General features: G+C 35.9%; 2 protein-coding genes across 4 annotated transcripts; both read right to left on the reverse strand.

The window, feature by feature from the left end:
- Positions 1 to 3,058: 3,058 nt before the first annotated feature.
- Positions 3,059 to 7,509, reverse strand: ran (RAN, member RAS oncogene family). 2 transcript variants are annotated; one of them, XM_048176420.1, is made up of 7 exons: positions 7,378 to 7,509; positions 6,695 to 6,763; positions 4,434 to 4,518; positions 4,176 to 4,301; positions 3,910 to 4,097; positions 3,513 to 3,683; positions 3,059 to 3,434 (listed from the first exon to the last, which is right to left on the reverse strand). In XM_048176420.1, exons 2-7 carry the CDS (start codon positions 6,725 to 6,727, stop codon positions 3,390 to 3,392), a joined length of 648 nt encoding a protein of 215 aa, XP_048032377.1. In that variant the 5' UTR covers positions 6,728 to 6,763; positions 7,378 to 7,509; the 3' UTR covers positions 3,059 to 3,389. The 2 variants fall into 2 exon arrangements, with proteins under 2 accessions (XP_048032377.1, XP_048032379.1); XM_048176422.1 differs by lacking the exons at positions 6,695 to 6,763; positions 7,378 to 7,509 and adding an exon at positions 4,597 to 4,601.
- A 1,491-nt stretch (positions 7,510 to 9,000) lies between these two features.
- On the reverse strand, positions 9,001 to 16,082 carry ndufs8b (NADH:ubiquinone oxidoreductase core subunit S8b). 2 transcript variants are annotated; one of them, XM_048176423.1, is made up of 8 exons: positions 15,930 to 16,082; positions 15,805 to 15,841; positions 15,353 to 15,396; positions 15,147 to 15,212; positions 14,961 to 15,050; positions 12,671 to 12,843; positions 12,466 to 12,594; positions 9,001 to 9,372 (listed from the first exon to the last, which is right to left on the reverse strand). In XM_048176423.1, exons 3-8 carry the CDS (start codon positions 15,387 to 15,389, stop codon positions 9,241 to 9,243), a joined length of 627 nt encoding a protein of 208 aa, XP_048032380.1. In that variant the 5' UTR covers positions 15,390 to 15,396; positions 15,805 to 15,841; positions 15,930 to 16,082; the 3' UTR covers positions 9,001 to 9,240. The 2 variants fall into 2 exon arrangements, with proteins under 2 accessions (XP_048032380.1, XP_048032381.1); XM_048176424.1 differs by lacking the exon at positions 15,805 to 15,841 and having other exon boundaries at positions 15,930 to 16,080.
- Positions 16,083 to 17,106: the final 1,024 nt, after the last annotated feature.

Genomic DNA, 17,106 nt, shown 5'->3' on the forward strand with positions numbered 1-17,106 from the left:
GTATCTAACCATTAAAATTAATTATGTTAGTACAAATATGTGCATTCATGAACTTGAATTAGGTCAACATAATATTATTTTTTTCCGTATTTTATGCACTTTTGCACATTTTGTCTGATTCATTTTTAGGTTTCACTTAATATTTATTGCATTTTCAGAATTGCATTTTTACCTTTTACTGAAAATGTTTAAAAAAAATCTTTTCATAGGGTGAAGTCAGCTAAAATGGGCAATCAGGTAAAATGGGTCAAATAATGACTCTTTAATTTTTTACAGCCAATCACAATACTGATCTTGTATTGTTGCTTCAACACTTTGACATGTAACAATGGTTTTGACTGGTCTGAATTTTTTAAGGGGGGCAGGGCAGAGTGTTTCATAAAGAAATTGTAAGGAAAGTGAGCCTGACATAGTAAATTTCATTCATCACTAATAAGGGTACTAAAGCAATTATAAGTAAGCTTATCATCAAAGCAAAGGTTTATGAACAATGTTTTGACATGCTCTTTCAAATAAAAAAGTTTAATTTTAAAAAAGAAACTTTGATTTTTGTGAAAAAGGTCATTTTAGTTAGAAATGGCTGAGCTAAAATGGGCTGCATACACACACACTTTTACACAGATATTGAAGGTGAAAATAGGTTTATAGGCCTAGATGTATCCATACACAATCTTAACATAAATAAATTGCATTGCAGACAGTATGGCAGTAGGACAAGCAAAGAAAGGGAAAAAAACAGATGAGAAGAGAGAGGGAAAGAAAGGAAGATGTCAGTACAGTACAATGTTAAGACCTAGCTACAGGAAATGTTAAAGTGATTTGTTTTTGTTTTTTTAGTTTTTTGTCAAAGATGTTCTAATCTTTAACAAAACGTTTGACAGATATTTGACAAGCATACACACACACACATGCAAACCTATACAACATGATCAGTTCATTTTTAATTGCATTTTTTTAATGAAATATTCGTTCAACTTTCTATGTAATGAAATAAATTTATAGTGTTGTTGCTATGGCACACTAAAGACAATAGTGTCAATTTACAGTTAAAAATAAAATGATTTCAGCCGAAATGACCTGTGTTGATCTCTTTTTATATTGCCCCATTTTACCTGAATGTTGTGCCGTGGCTCAAGAAGGGATCTGCTGATACTCTAACTCTCGTAATTTTAAAACAATTATACTTTTTCACATTTTAAAAATATATATATATTTAAGAGACCCATGCTAATTTATAAAAATATCATTAGATCTCATGCATAGCTTATTTTATGGTATTATAAGCAATTTATCAAAACGTGGCCCATTTTTGCTGACTTCACCCTACCACATTTAGTAGCTTCATGTATATAATATTGCAATAGTGACTAATATATATTTAAATATCTACTGGTAGGTATTCATCAGTTTCTACTAACTAATCTAATTGTTAAAAAATAATACATGTGACTGTGATTATCAGATAGGCCTATCAACTGTGCTTCTGACATGATGAAATAACATGACTATTTATTAAATTATACTTACTGTAAGGACCATTTTCATCTCAAAACTTTTTGCCTTTAGTGTGTAGTGAATCATGGGATATATCTGGCGCAGTGGATGGAGTCAAAGATCAGTGAGTATAGCTCACTTCACCACACATGGAGCACGAGAGCTGACACTCATTAACCCTCTCTCCTCTGTCAACAGCACTGAGCGGATGAGGAAGCGCTGCCACACGTCAGTATGGGTGTCTGTAATCGCTGAGTTATCATTCTCCACATCAGTGAAGTGGAGCAAAAGCGACGGAATGTGTGTGTGAATGACACTGGTGTGTTGTGTTTCACTAAACCCTTTCTTCTGATAGTTTGTGTGGACCTCGACTCCAAAGACTGTGACATGAGGAGCATAAATTACTATTTTCTGCTCTCTGGTGGACACATTATAGTATTACGTAGTGAGGAATTGCTTTGCGTCATCACGCAAACGTACCATGGTAACCGTACCCTAGGGCCTAGTTGAACTGATTATGTTACTACACCATTGTCAAAAACAAAACGACATTTTTTTGCACAGTTTGAGGGAGAATCTCATATTACTTTACAGTAGTAACTTATTCAAACGGATTCACGGATTCAAATTACCTCTATCCTGGCAACATTTTATACTACTAGACATTTTAATAAAAGTGTATTATATAAATATAAAATTGCTTATATAACATGAACGCTTGATTTTATAACTGAAGGCTGAACAAATCTAACATTAATTCACCTACACAAATATATCATGTTGGTATAATAAAAAGTATTTTGTCTAAATGGCCTGTCTCATCTCAGGTCTTGTCTGTACTATTTAAACAATTTAACATCATTAACATTAATAAATGCAATGCAAATATATAATTTTATATCAAATCATTTGTCTGATTAATTTGGAATTTAACATTTATTGCACTCTAAAAAGGGTAAGCACCTTTTTTCCTGAATGTTTGAAGATCTTTTAAAACTTTTTCATGCTCTATTAGTTTTTGAAAAGTGCCACATAGTAACTTTACCAATAAAGACTAGTGTCCAAATCATGTTTATTGGCATAGTATTCATTTAAATACTAGAAACTATTCCAATACTGACATCAGAATGACAAACTTCTTACACTGTTTCAATGAAATGCCATGATTACAATAGCAAAAGATATGAAAGTAAAATGTCTCAAAAGGCTCACCCATAATGTGTGTAAAACCACTTCAGACCTCACATTAGATACATGCGGTTATATTTTTTGACAATGAATGGATCTTGAACTCGGCAGCAATTCACACTCCACTGCAAAACCCACATTATTTAAACATCACGGCCAGTAACTTGCCATTTTAGACCCAAGCATTACAACGCACCCTTGTCTGTGCAAACCGAGAGACTTCCAGAGCCATGTATACAAGGCCTGAAAAATGCTTTACATGCAAAACAAATGATTTGACAATTTCCTTGGTCAAAAAAATTGCTTACAAGTAGGCCACCGCAATTTTATAATTTGCTTTAAGTTGTTTTGTTCATAAGAAAAGACCAAGCAAGGATTATATTGAATGTTTTTATTCCAAGAATTCCTCTAAGTGCTTAGAGCTTTACATAGAGAAGTAAGCACTGGGACACTCAACTTGCTCTCACACCTTTGAGTAAGTGAGTGTGTCAGTGTAGGCATGTCTGCATGTGTGTCTGGTGGTAACAGTTAGCATGTCTACAATGAAATGAACCACACAATTTACTCAAGTTCAAAACACAAAACAAACCAAAAATTGAAAAATAAAAATATTCTGCGCTGGGGTTTTACAGTAAAAGGGGAAGGGAAAGGAACAATCACCAGGAAATCCCAGTGACATTGCCACAAGGAGGTCAGAGGCTAACAGGTTAAAGGTCGTCATCTTCATCTGGGAGAGCTGTTTCTGATGCCACCTAGAAGAGAAACAATACAGATTAAAGAAACTTTTTTTGGAAGCAGAAGTACGTGACTGGCCGAGTGCGGGTACTTACTTTCAAGTCATGCTCATACTGTGCGGCAAGTGATGGGTCCATAGCAATTTCAGGTGGCGCGAGGGCTGGCATCTCAACAAACTCCAGATTAGGATCTCCAATCAGCTTCCGTGCAAGCCACAGGAAGGGCTTCTCAAAGTTATAATTACTCTTGGCAGAGATGTCATAGTACTGGGAAAAGGGAGAATTACATTAATGATCAATAACAGCCTGACATGCAGTCTTCAGTTGATTGGATTCATTTCACTCAAAACTGGAGGCAGATGAACGCAAGTTTGCAAAAAGGGGTGGGTGTAAGAGACTTAATGATTGGATAAGTCAGTTCATAATAACAGCATTTAGAACATGGATGGTGTGAATTATTTAGTGCTGACTGAGTTCAAAAGGTGCACTGTACCTGTAGATTCTTCTTACGATGGAACACAATACTCTTTGCTTTGACCTTCCTGTCCTTGATGTCCACTTTGTTACCGCACAGCACTATGGGAATGTTCTCGCACACACGCACCAAGTCACGATGCCAGTTGGGCACGTTTTTATAGGTCACTCGAGAAGTTACATCAAACATGATGATTGCACACTGAGCTATAGAGAGACAAAGAGAGGCACATGTTAAACCACTGCTGTAGAGTAAAGGCGCCTAAAAAGCAAACGGCAGCATACCCTGGATGTAATATCCATCTCTCAGGCCTCCAAACTTCTCTTGTCCAGCTGTGTCCCATACATTATATTTGATGGCTCCTCTGTTGGTGTGGAAGACCAGGGGATGTACCTCAACTCCAAGTGTGGCTAAGATGACACAAAGAAACATTTAATAGCTGCCCATCGGTGTGACCGTCACACCAAAGCCACACATTCCTCCAGAATAGTTTCATTGAGATGTCACATGAATGAAATGAGAAAAGCATCCAAAATACTTACCAACATATTTCTTTTCAAACTCCCCAGTCAAGTGTCTCTTCACAAAGGTGGTTTTCCCCGTGCCTCCATCTCCTACCAGGACCAGCTGTGGATGGGGAAAGGCAGTTCGCATGAGTGACCGAAACTCTTCCCAAACAATTGATATTACAGTAGTTGACAAGACCTTAACTGAAAAACAATATCGGTACTTAATGCTACAGCATGACACTTAAGTTACTGCAAAAGGCCATACAGTGCTTTACCCCTTCAGTCACCCATGACCACAATTTGGGGGAGAACTTAATTTAAAAATTTGTAAATATTATAATGTTGTGTAGTCTAATATAGATAGTTTTACTCATTGAGAGACTCATTTGTGAGAGAATAATTACCTAGTAATTTTATTGGAGTATTATATATACACAGTTAGTCCATGCCATGCATTAATTTGAATGGCTATTATGGGAGTGGCTTGATGCAATGCAGGAGACGCTGATAACTTTTGAAGTGCCATTAGAAAAATGTTCTTGAAACTTTAATGCTGTCACGTAATAAATCTGCTTCACAGGTACTATTAAACAAATTGCTAATTATAACATTAAAATATAAAAATGTAAAGATAGCACAAATACTAGATATTGTGCAATAATGTGGAATCATGCAAAACAGTTCACATTTCCTTGATCTATTATAACTCATTTTGTTTCCTCTGCGGTTACCTTATAAAAGGTCCAGAAGTTTTTCCATCAGGTGTCTGTGATGTTTTTTTTAATATGATGTCACTACGTTGCACTCTTGACGCCAGCTAATTGCTGCATTGCTGATCATGGATGAGTATTGATACATCTGCCCTTTCAAGAATGAACATCTCAGACAACTTTATCCATATATTTTAGTCAAATCCACAAATTCGTTTTAAGAACCAAAATCAGTTATGATTAGAAGATCTGGCATTTGTCAAATCATCTCGGATGTTTTAAAGGGATAGTTCATCCCCAAAAAAAGAGAAAAAAAAGAAAATTGTCATTTACTAACCCTCAAGTAGTTCCAAACCTGTATGAATTTCTTTGTTTTGCTGAACAACGATATTTTGAAGAATCTCAGAAACCAAACAGTTTTCGCCCCCCCATTTACTTCCATAGTCGGAAAAATAAATACTATGGGGTTGAGATCTGTTTGGTTACTGACATTCTTCCAAATATTTTCAGCAGAACAAAGAAATTCATACAGGTTTAGAACTACTTGAGGGTGAATAAATGACAAAATGCCAGACCTTCTAATCATGACAACTGATCTCTGGCTAATTTGGTTCTTAAAACAAATTTGTGGATTTGACTAAAATATGGATAAACGTTGTCTGAGATGTGCAAACTAAGCCTTTAAGTAAGCGAGGTACAAAGAATGGACCCCGGTTAAAAACTTAACATTGTCTTAGAAATGTGTATGATTATATTATTGGCCAATCACTGGAGGAAAAAAAACTTGTTATATTATCTACATTTTTTTGTGATAGTTAAAAAAAAAAAAAAAAACTAGGTATGGTCTATTAGGCAGTTCAAATCTAGCGTTTTTGCTCGTTTTAATCTGGATCATATTCTGTAAATAGTGATATGCTGTTTAAAAGTGTCTTGAATAAGAAAAAAATTTATTAAAAAAAAAAAGTATATTACTTGGGCTGGGGATGTGAATTATCCATAAACTGCTGTGTATCAGTGGTCACATTTGTGAAAAGTCAAAGCCCCATATTTAAGTAGCTGATTAATATCCTTTAGAAGATAACAGATTATAAAATAATTGTGAATATTTTACTTGTTATATTTATTTTTGGTTTATAAGTTTAAACTGCACAACAGTTGCCTGCCTGGTAGTAAAAAAATAAAATAAATAGTGATTCCTATGGGTCTCAAATTTCCCCACCAGTTACAATCTGCACAAAGAAGTTTGTTACATTGGACAACTTGAACTCAAACATGTAATAAGATGGAAGAACTAAATGAGTTAACCGATAATAAGATATACAAATATTCTCCTTACGTTTTACTGAAAATTAACCTACTTTTTATTTTTGAATATTTACTATAAATTGCAACCGTTTTCCTGATTCATGCACCATCATTCAATGTCTCGAGGCGGTTCTCACGCTTATCTCTGCACTCGTTATCAGGAACAAGTCTTCTAATTTACTTCCAAACAGTTTAGCAACTCGTGCTAACAAGCAAACATTTAAAAGACGGCCTTTAATTCATTATTCGAGCCTGTCGTAGTTTTAAAGTGAGCGTTACCTTAAACTGAACTTGTGGCTCGTTCTCTGCCATTGCTGTTTGTGTGTTGGTCTTTGTGCTGCAGTCACTCTGCGGGAGAGATGGCGGGACGGTTAGTCACATCACACAAAGGCCGCATCAATCACAAATAAATGAAATAGTTACACAAAACTACTGAAAACAACACGTTCACAGCCGTAGTAAAACCCAAATAGCGTATAAAACTCAAAACAATCAACTGCGTTCATAAACGAACAACTACCGCGTCTAAATAAAAGGATGCGCGCGAACACACGAGGCCGCTGCTACTGTAGCCTGAACTTCACAGAGGCAGTCGCAGCCTGAAGGCCTCAAAACAGGCCCATAAATTTGGAAATTAACATTTAGAGCATTAAAGACTGTAATAATAAACAAAAAATTTATAAATAAACAAAAGAGTTGAACAAAGCGAGTCTTGTTCTCGCGACTTCAGCGGCCCGCCAGCATCGCGCGCTGCCAACAACTCACGATGGCGCTACGACACAGATGAGCCATGATGAAACACTCATAACTCCACATCAGCGGCGAATAAACGCAATCTGATCAACTAACGACCATGTTAGAAAAAATATAAAGACTTTCAGGGGTGTTTTGATTTCAGCGAAAACAAAACGTCTCCGTGAAAATAGTTTGTGATGAGACGAGCAGCGTCGTTCCGCACTCACCGGTGTTGAAGTGATCGAGGAAGAGAGCAAATGGCTGCGCCCGCGCGGGATTCAGCATGGCTCACATAAACGCTTCCGCCCCTACCACGTGACCCTCTATTGCCACTGGACAACTACGCCACCTAGTGGCAGTACAGCGCAACGAACTGAAACGCTCACCTCTCTGACATCTTACAGTCAGTATGAAACGGAAGTTGTGATAGTGTGGTATGAGACGGCTTCTGGAAAGAGAAAAATGTAGGGCGGGACTTTATTTTGTCCATGGGAAATTGATTGGATGGATGTAATATGCTATTGGTCGAACTCATGTGAGTGACAAGTTGCCCCGCCCTCGCGCCAGAAAACACGTCATAAGAGAAGATGGCTGCGTTCGAAATTGCATACTCTCTTGAGTAGGTACTTGTTTTGAATAAGTAATTACTTTACAACCACTAAAATATGTTCTATAGTATGAATGTGTGTATAATTTGAACATACTATATTTGCCATAACAGTGTCGCTTCACTGCCATTCACAAATCCTCTCCTTTGGCTTCATGGGATAGTAAAGTGTCCATAGTATGCAGATTCTCAGGGGAAATAAGGTCATCCGGGGGACTTTTTGCCCATTCTTTTATGAGTACTGTGAATGTGAACATACTTATTTTTTCACATACTGTTTTTCACCTATTTTATAGTAGGGAAGTATGCGAGTTGCTGCTGCAAGGAGGAGGGGAGGTTATTTTTATTAAAGATTATGAGGACAGAGAAAAAAATGTGCATAAATCATTTATAATAAATACTGCAATATTCCGTAAAAATTTGTAGATTATGAGTTTATGAAGACTTTAAACAGGCAGATTTAATTAAAAACAGACTGATTTAATGAAATACTTCAGTTACTGGGTAAACAAACGTAATATTTGTGTCTCTTATACAACACAATACATAATCTCTAGAGGGCATTGTTGTTTTGGGCAATGACACTGCGGGACACAGAAGATACAAAGACATAAGGTAGACTGTAGCATGGGAATTTGATTAAGTTATAGAGAAACCTAAGAAATATATAAGGTATATGTACAGTAAAATATTTTATGGAATATGCAATGTGTGACATGAACAATAACGTAGGTAAAAGACCAGAATAAATATACTGTGTGTGAAATATATGAACAATACGTATGTAAATATATTTAAATAATATATGTTAAAGTAATATGGGATGTACAATATATTTATACAACAATGTAAGTTGAATATTATTTGTAATCTGAATGTAGTAAATCGTTAAATTAGTAGCATTATGTTTAGAAATACACCACATATGAACATTCAGATACAAACATGCTTAATATGAGCCCCTGATAATAACCTAGTAAGTTTGAATACACTGATCAATTTGTGCTTTTATATTATACTATGTATAATATAGTATAATAATATAAGTAACAATAATACGTAATAATATAACATAATATGTTAAAACTATTATGGGATGTAATGTGCAGTTTTTTAATAATAGTTTGAATAAAATAGAAAAACCAGTAAAAATAGCTGACAGCAATAATATTTGTAACATGAATGCGGTAAATAGTTAAATTATTGGCATTATGTTAAGAAAAGAAATACACCATATTTTGTTTGTTATTTTATTTATATCATTTGCTTTAAAATGAACATTATACATTATATTACTTTAAAATAAACAGATAGATGAACATTCATTGTGCGTTATGTTTTGTGCATTTAGACAGCAAATATATTAATACTTTTCTATACAAAATATATCTGGTTCTATACAAAGTGACATTTTTAATTTCAGTAGATGATGCAGGTAGCTTATGAACTGATGTCGTCTATTGTTTGTGTTGCTGTTATCTGTTCATCTGTACAGGTAATCTGCCTGAATGTTAGCAGCAATCTCAGCCTCCCAGCGATCTCCATTATTCAGCAGTTTCTCTTTATTATACAGCAGCTCTTCATGAGTCTCAGTGGCATACTCAAAATTAGGGCCCTGGCACAAAAAGAAAGGGGAAATGATTGTATTATTAAAGGTAGGGTAGGCAATTTCAGAGAGGCTAGGAATACCAAGTTAGCTTTAAAAATCATAAGATCCCACCCTCCCTTCACAGACCTGCCAACCTTGGAAAATTTTTTCGAGTACCAGTGTGACGGGACGGGGCACGGGTTTATTTATTTATTTATTTATTTTGTGTGGGGGGGGGTTATGTTTTACATTTTTGAGAATACAATACACAAAGCACACACACCCATCTTCGTTAATTTTGACTGTTAAAGTTTTTTTAATTTGACAATTAAAAATTTCATTACACCTGCTCAAAAGCATTTTTTTTAATTCATGATTAATCTTGCATTGCATAATGTGTTCTTATACAAACTGACAACCACAAGTGAATCGCATTCATATATTTAATATGGACTAAAATTTTTTGTTTGCAATTTCAAGAAGGCTATATTTACATACAACTAACCTGACAGTTGAGTCGTTTATAGGTTTTGTAATGAAAACTAGTCTACAATTAAGAAACCCTTAGAAAACAAACATTGAGTTTACATGTGATTCATTTAAAATACTTAATTTATTACTCCAATATCCAAATATGATACTAAATCCCACAGAAAAAAAAGGTTTCTATTTGTAGCGTGCTGTCTTTGAATTATAAACAAGACAAACATTCGCTGAATAAAGGTTAGCCAATACAAACATATTTATAGAAAACAGTTGACAATGAATTGAAAGGACCAATAAGAGCAAAACACATCGAGTATTCAAGAATATCAAGAAGTCAGTCCGACATATAACGAGGGGTTGTGTTAACTAAAGCGTCCGTCATTTACCGAATCTTAAAAACACGGGTGGATAATTAAAAATCTTTTCTGACAAAAAAAAAAAAAAAAATAACACAAGCAAGAACAAATTTTAAACCAAACACGGCAATTTTCATGTTACCTCTCTGTGTGCGCGCGCGCGTTTGTGTTTATGAGAGAGCTCGCGCAGCATTGAGACAACGGTCATTTTAAATGCATAAGTAACTAATGTGCTAGTCTTCATACAAAATAAGTAGGCTATGTAACATAATTAGTATTAACACAATAACGCAACACATGTAGGCTATACGTTTCTGAACACTGAGAATAAATAAATAAACGCCTGTTTCTCCAGACTCGCGCTTGTCAGTCAGTCACACATCACAACATTTTCATAATCAGCGATTTCAATTTTATTTAGATTTGTTGTTCAACATTACTTGTGCATTTTATACCCGTTTACCTTAAGGAGTTAAAAGTGCGTGAGTGTGCTGTCCTTGCTTGAGAATTCAGTCACTGAAACGGCGGGCGTGGAAGGAGGGATTGAGCGGGATTTTGTGTTGACGTCGATTTGCAGTGTCTTTTTATTGATAGGCCGTACGCATTTGTCAATCATCACGTCTCTATAGCTCTGTATTTGGGGAAATGAACCCAGCGCTGATTGGTCGAACTCTTTTGCTGGATTTGAGTACTAGGCGTGCACAGAGGAGTCACCGGGTTTTTGCGTAGTAAAGAGTGACAAATCGTACCAGCGTACTTTGAGGTCAAAATGCGTACCTGGTACGCAAAATGCGTACATGTTGGCAGGTCTGCCTTCAGTGCGTCTCCAAAGCTGCGCCTCCTCCAAAACACATTAACGCACACAGCAGAGTTTGCAAAGCGTCGCAAGACGAGAGACGTTAAATTACCTCATGTCTCAAATCACATAACATTACAATAATAATGAACGTAAACAACTTATAGAGCTCTTGTACCACCTGACTGCTACAGATTAATTTTGGCATTGATAGTGTTGACATAGAAATGCATAAATCCGAGTGTGTAGACGTGAACAGCTCCGGGTAGAACGTCATGGGTTGCCATCTTTTAATTACGGTTATGACATGGCGTGTCATAAGCTCGTTGTTTTGGTTCAGAAGGAACTGTAAAAGGCCGCTGCTGTTTGTTTTTGGTGCTCAGTGACTGTCTGTCTACACTTTGCATAGGGCTGTGACGGTAGGCACGACACCGCGGTCGTGGAGTGTCACCGGCGGTAGTGTGACGTGTGTCTGTATATATATATCTCAAAGGTTGCGTTAACCGAAAATGTGCCGTCATTGACGGAATTTTTTTAGCAGTGACAGAAAAAATCTGAAGCCCGTCCGTCATTTTGACAGATTACTGAGGCTGATGCTGCTTGTAACTGTAATTCCCACCCCTGTCCAGTAGGTGGTGAGCGCGCTCCAGTGTGGCAGCAGAGCGCGAGTTCAGTCTCCAGAACAAAATGAAAACGATGCGTTTGATTACATGCACAAATTTTGTCCATTTTATTATATATTAAAATACTTATAATTACATAATTAAGTTTCTAATCCAGTTCGTTTTGCTTTAAATAGTTCGTTTTGCGTTCACTCACGATCCTCGATAACTGTGTTCAAGATGAAAACTGAAAAGTGAAGCAGTCTTTAACTTTCTTTTCATAATATAAATAAATGCATAGCCTAGGCCTATTTGCTTATCCTATAAGTTTGTGAATAAAAATGAAAATGTTGACGAAATCAGAAGTTATTAAATGTCTTATCATTACAATATATAAATTAAAATGATGGGTAATAATTGATTATGACGGTATTTTTACAATCCTGTCCGTCGAAAGTCTAACGCAAACTCATATATATATTCGGTCCAAATGCAATGATTGGAGGAACATTCTTTGGTCCTGAGACTTCCACAGAAGATATATGTACATTTTAATATTTAGACCACTTCTATTTTTGATTGCTATCAGGATGTGAAGAGAGTTTCATCCAGTATAACAAAAAGTGTTTATAAAACAAATTGCTTACTCTACCTTTAATGGAATCACTGTATAATAAGAACTGTTTTGGACTAAATGACCCTCGGTGATATGTCAGTGTATGGAGTATGTCAGAAATAAAACGGGGCGTCAGTTTACTGTTAGGAATTTGTTGTGCCGCGCCACATCTAGTGTAGAGCACTGGTTATAATGGGTTCTATTTGCATTTGTCACTTTGTGTTGCACTGCTTGCGTCTGACACGGTGTCATATATGTGCGTACCTCTACTATTGCATCCACAGGACAGGCTTCCTGGCAGAATCCACAGTAGATGCATTTGGTCATGTCAATGTCGTAACGAGTTGTTCTTCTGCTGCCATCTGCACGGGTCTCTGCCTCTATAGTGATGGCCTACAGACAAAAGCACTGCTAACACACATCCTGTACAGGTAATCAGATGGGTGAGTAAAATGCATTGTGTATATACCTGAGCGGGACAGACAGCCTCACACAGTTTGCACGCAATACAGCGCTCCTCTCCATTTGGATACCTGCGTAGTGCATGCTCACCACGGAAACGGGGAGAGAGAGGGCCTTTCTCAAACGGATAATTGATAGTAGCTGGTTCTCTGAACAAATAACTCATGGTCATACCCAAACCTGCCATACACACAGAGAATATAATAATAATTTTATTATTATTATTTATGCCCAAACCTGCCATACAGTGACAATAAGTAAGAATAATAATACTATTAATAATAAAAATAATAGTAATGATATATTGTTATTTTTATTATAATAAATAAATAAATTAATAAGTTATTATTATTATTCATGACCAACACAGACCTGCCACAAAGACACAGATTAAAATAATAATAATAATAAATAACTTATTAGTAGTAGTATTAAAATAACAATTTATTATTATCATTATTACATTGTCTCTATCAGGTCTGTATTAGGCATGAATAATAAAAATAATTTATTATTATTATTAATATTATGTATTCAAACAACACAACTTTATATACTGTAAAATCTCAGCATGTAAGTGCAAAAAAGTACCATAAGCAGGCAGAAAAAAAGTCAACGTGCCCCTATTATGTTATTTTACAGGTTCCTGCATTAGCATTAGCTAACATTAGCTCTTTTCTCAATGTATGAAATGGTTTGATAAAGGATTCGGACTCTCTAAACCCCTCCTTAGTTCCTTAGAAGAAAGTCATATACACCTAGGATGGCTTGAGGGTGAGTAAATCATGGGGTAATTTTCATTTTAAATTGAATTAATCTTTTAAGCAAATTTGTTACATTGCTACATAGGAAGATAACAGGAAGTTACTCTGGAATTGCTGACGAATCATTTCAGCGATTCTTTCTTTTGGAAGTAGACATGCGCCGATATTCGGTAATATGATACATCACGATAATGAATATGCATGATATTGTTATTGTGGCCACTTCAAAATACCATGAATAATTATTTATTACAAATTATTCAAATTTTTATAATGCATTTTAAGCGTACTTTCCCCATCAACTGTATAAAATGCACACCGCTGTATGCTGCGCACTCAGACATAAACAAGCCCAACATGCATGAGAAGCACATGGTTGGTACGAGTGAAGGAGACGCACTTAATGAAAGTGCACATTCATTCTCTGACAGCAGAGGGCGCTGATGGAGCAGCAGAAATGCAGCGGTTACCCCTGAAACAAAGCAGCTGCTACTGACCAGTATTTAAAATGCTTCAAATAGCCATTAAAGGCCCGCTGAAGTGACTTGGAACACGCAGCATTATTCAATATGTTGATGTAATTTCAACTGAAACAGAAAGACAGGGCGATATATCAAACAGCCCGCCCCTTTTTTAAAATAGCCAATAGCATTTTGTTTATATCACAGCTCGCGGATATGATCCGCTCTGTGCTCTCGTGTTCCTAGGCTAGAGCAGACTGTGCTCACGCTGCAGCGTTTCACGTTATACTAACACGAAAACGTTCATTCACGTCAATGGAAAGCATATTTACACAGTCTGAATCGTTCCCTATCCTCTATATAGTGGACTATGTGCACTTTACCATGTAGAAACTAGTAAATGTGTGAACAAATGACCGATTTCAGTCGCAGCTTCAGAGTCTGTTGATGGTGTAGAAGGGGGCGGGACTTCAGATTCTAGAGAGCATTTGATTGGACAGAAGATTTGATGAGAAGCTGAAGTGCGATGTGATGTCATGAAAATCCGTGATCCATTTTAGCGGAGACTTTAAGTTCTGAATGCTTATATCTCCTAAATGCGAATTTTGTCATTGTTTTGGAACACACCAGCTTATTCATAACATTAAGGCTAACATATTCATACTGAAAAATAAAAAACTTACATTTTGATTTCAAGGGGACTTTAAATTTTTGAAAATTTATAATTCTTTTGCACTTTAATCTGTTTGAAACATTTAACTTAATGTTGTGTGTGTGTGTACTGTGTTATTGTATTTAAATATTCAGAGTTATTTTTGTTATAAGAAAAAGAGTTCTTAAACCTGTTACACTATGACAACACTTTTTTGCAACTTATTTCAATATCGTAATTATCGCAACATGAAAATTACATGCCTATTTGGAAGACAATAACTCATTATCGTGCACTTTGATCTTTGAAAATTTGCATACATTTTACATTCACAAACAGCTATATTACAAACTACATGAAAGGTAATATCTGAAAAAGCATAATAGGGGCACTTTATAAACAATCATTATACACACAGACCCCTGAAAAGTTCAGTCCACAGCAGTGTTTGTGCTGCACGGTCCGTGATGGACTTCATATCGGTTGGCAACTCCTCAGCATTCACATACTCTACAGAGAGACAGAGAGAGGTATATTGTAGGACACTGTATGTACGGCCGCCGTTTAGGGTGTGACAATGTATAGGCTATGTGTGTATGATCTTACTGTAGCCTCCCCTGTGGACGGTAAGGCTGAAGGGACGGACAGGTCCAAGTCTGACTGCGAAAGTGCCTTAATGAAATTAAACACAGTTTTGCTTCAGTAAGAGCATTAAGAACAACATCTATTCCACTATGGCAACTAGAAATCTCACAGTTCATGGTCAAATGATCATTTTCAGACTGCTACATCATATCAAAACGTAAACTCACCTGTGCGGCATGAGGAATACATTATGCGCAATGTCATCTCCACCCTAATCAGCCAAAGAGACAAATATTTATGTTCATGATTTAGACCTAGGCTATATATATTATGTCAGTGGTGAAAATATAGGCTACTTCTTATATTGAGATGGCTGTATGCCAAATGAACAGATTTGCGTTATAAGCCTGCTGGTAATCTCCTTTCCCAATCTGTTAGACCTTAGCAAACATCTTCTTTCATACAAGTAAATTAATGTTTATCTAATGCCTTTCGTAAACAGAACACATCCACTTGTGTTTAGAGGTAGGCTAATAATTGTGTCATCTGCGTGGTTTATTTCATTTAATTTATCATGATGATATTTAGACAGAGATGCCGACTAAAGCAAGCAGTTTTATATTTGCAAGTTTTTTTTATTTATTTTTTGGTTTTATTTACGTAGCCTGTTCATTTTTACCTTTCCTGCTCACTGTCCGTGGTGGTCTAGCGTTAAACTGCATGAAACAATGTAACTTTCCATTAATTACCTATTCAAATTATTCGAAAATATACATATTCATAGTTGTTGCGTTTTTAACTCACCAAGATGCTTCCGTCGGACCGTCAGTGATCAGAGGATCTTGTTTGTACTACTTGCGCTTACAGAGAGCCCTTTGGTCACGTGGTGTTCCTTTACCTGCAGCGTGACAGACAAGAGCGATTTACTTTTGAGTGTCTTCCTATCCCGCATATATAAATGGCGCAGGTGAATATATATATATATATATATATATATATATATATATATATATATATATATATATATATATATATATATTACTTTTTATTGTTTTACAGTCATAAGTAGACTACTAGAGTAAGTATAAGTAGGCTACGTACAGCGAAAGCATACAATACAGTTCTTTTAAAACCTCTTCAAATAAACAAACACTATAATTTTTAAACACAGCTACAACAAACCCAAGCAGCATACAGTGAGGCATATATATTAACAAGAAATAGCTAAATAGGCCTACAGAAATATATAAAAGCAAATGATAACAAATTAAATTAAACTTAAAGTCATCTTGAAATCAAAATGGCCGATACTTGTTTTTATGGAATATTACAGTGATTATTATAAATTATTTATCCATCCACATCATCATTATTATTATTTAAATTTATTTGTCCTTGTAATCCCTCCCTCCTGCAGTGACATCTTTTCTCTGATGACTGGCACAAGGGTGGGACTACTTGTCACAAACATGAGATCGACCAATAGCAAACCACAACCATCGAACCATCCAATCAATTCCCTATGGACAAAATTAAGTCCGCCCTACTTCTTTTCTTGTTCCATATGCTGTTTCACAATATATGTCACAATAGGGAAGAAAAGACTATCACAAATTCACAACTTTAAACTTAAATAGGCCTCTATTAATCCATGGATATAGGCCTATTTCAAGTTTTAAAGGAACACTCCACTTTTTTTTATTAATAGGTTCATTTTTTCAACTCCCCTAGAGTTAAACAGTTGATTTTTTACCGCTTTCGAATCCATTCAGCCGTTCTCCGGGTCTGGCGGTACCGCTTTTAGCATAGCTTAGCATAGTTCATTGAATCTGATTAGACCGTTAGCATCTTGCTCAAAAATGACCAAAGAGTTTCGATATTTTTCCTATTTAAAACTCGACTCTTCTGTAGTTACATCGTGTACTAACACCGACGGAAAATGAAAAGTTGCGATTTTCTAGGCCGATATGGCTAGGAACTA

This window comes from Megalobrama amblycephala, linkage group LG23 (genome assembly GCF_018812025.1).
Source record: "Megalobrama amblycephala isolate DHTTF-2021 linkage group LG23, ASM1881202v1, whole genome shotgun sequence".
In the NCBI taxonomy this organism is placed as follows: Eukaryota; Metazoa; Chordata; class Actinopteri; order Cypriniformes; family Xenocyprididae; genus Megalobrama; species Megalobrama amblycephala.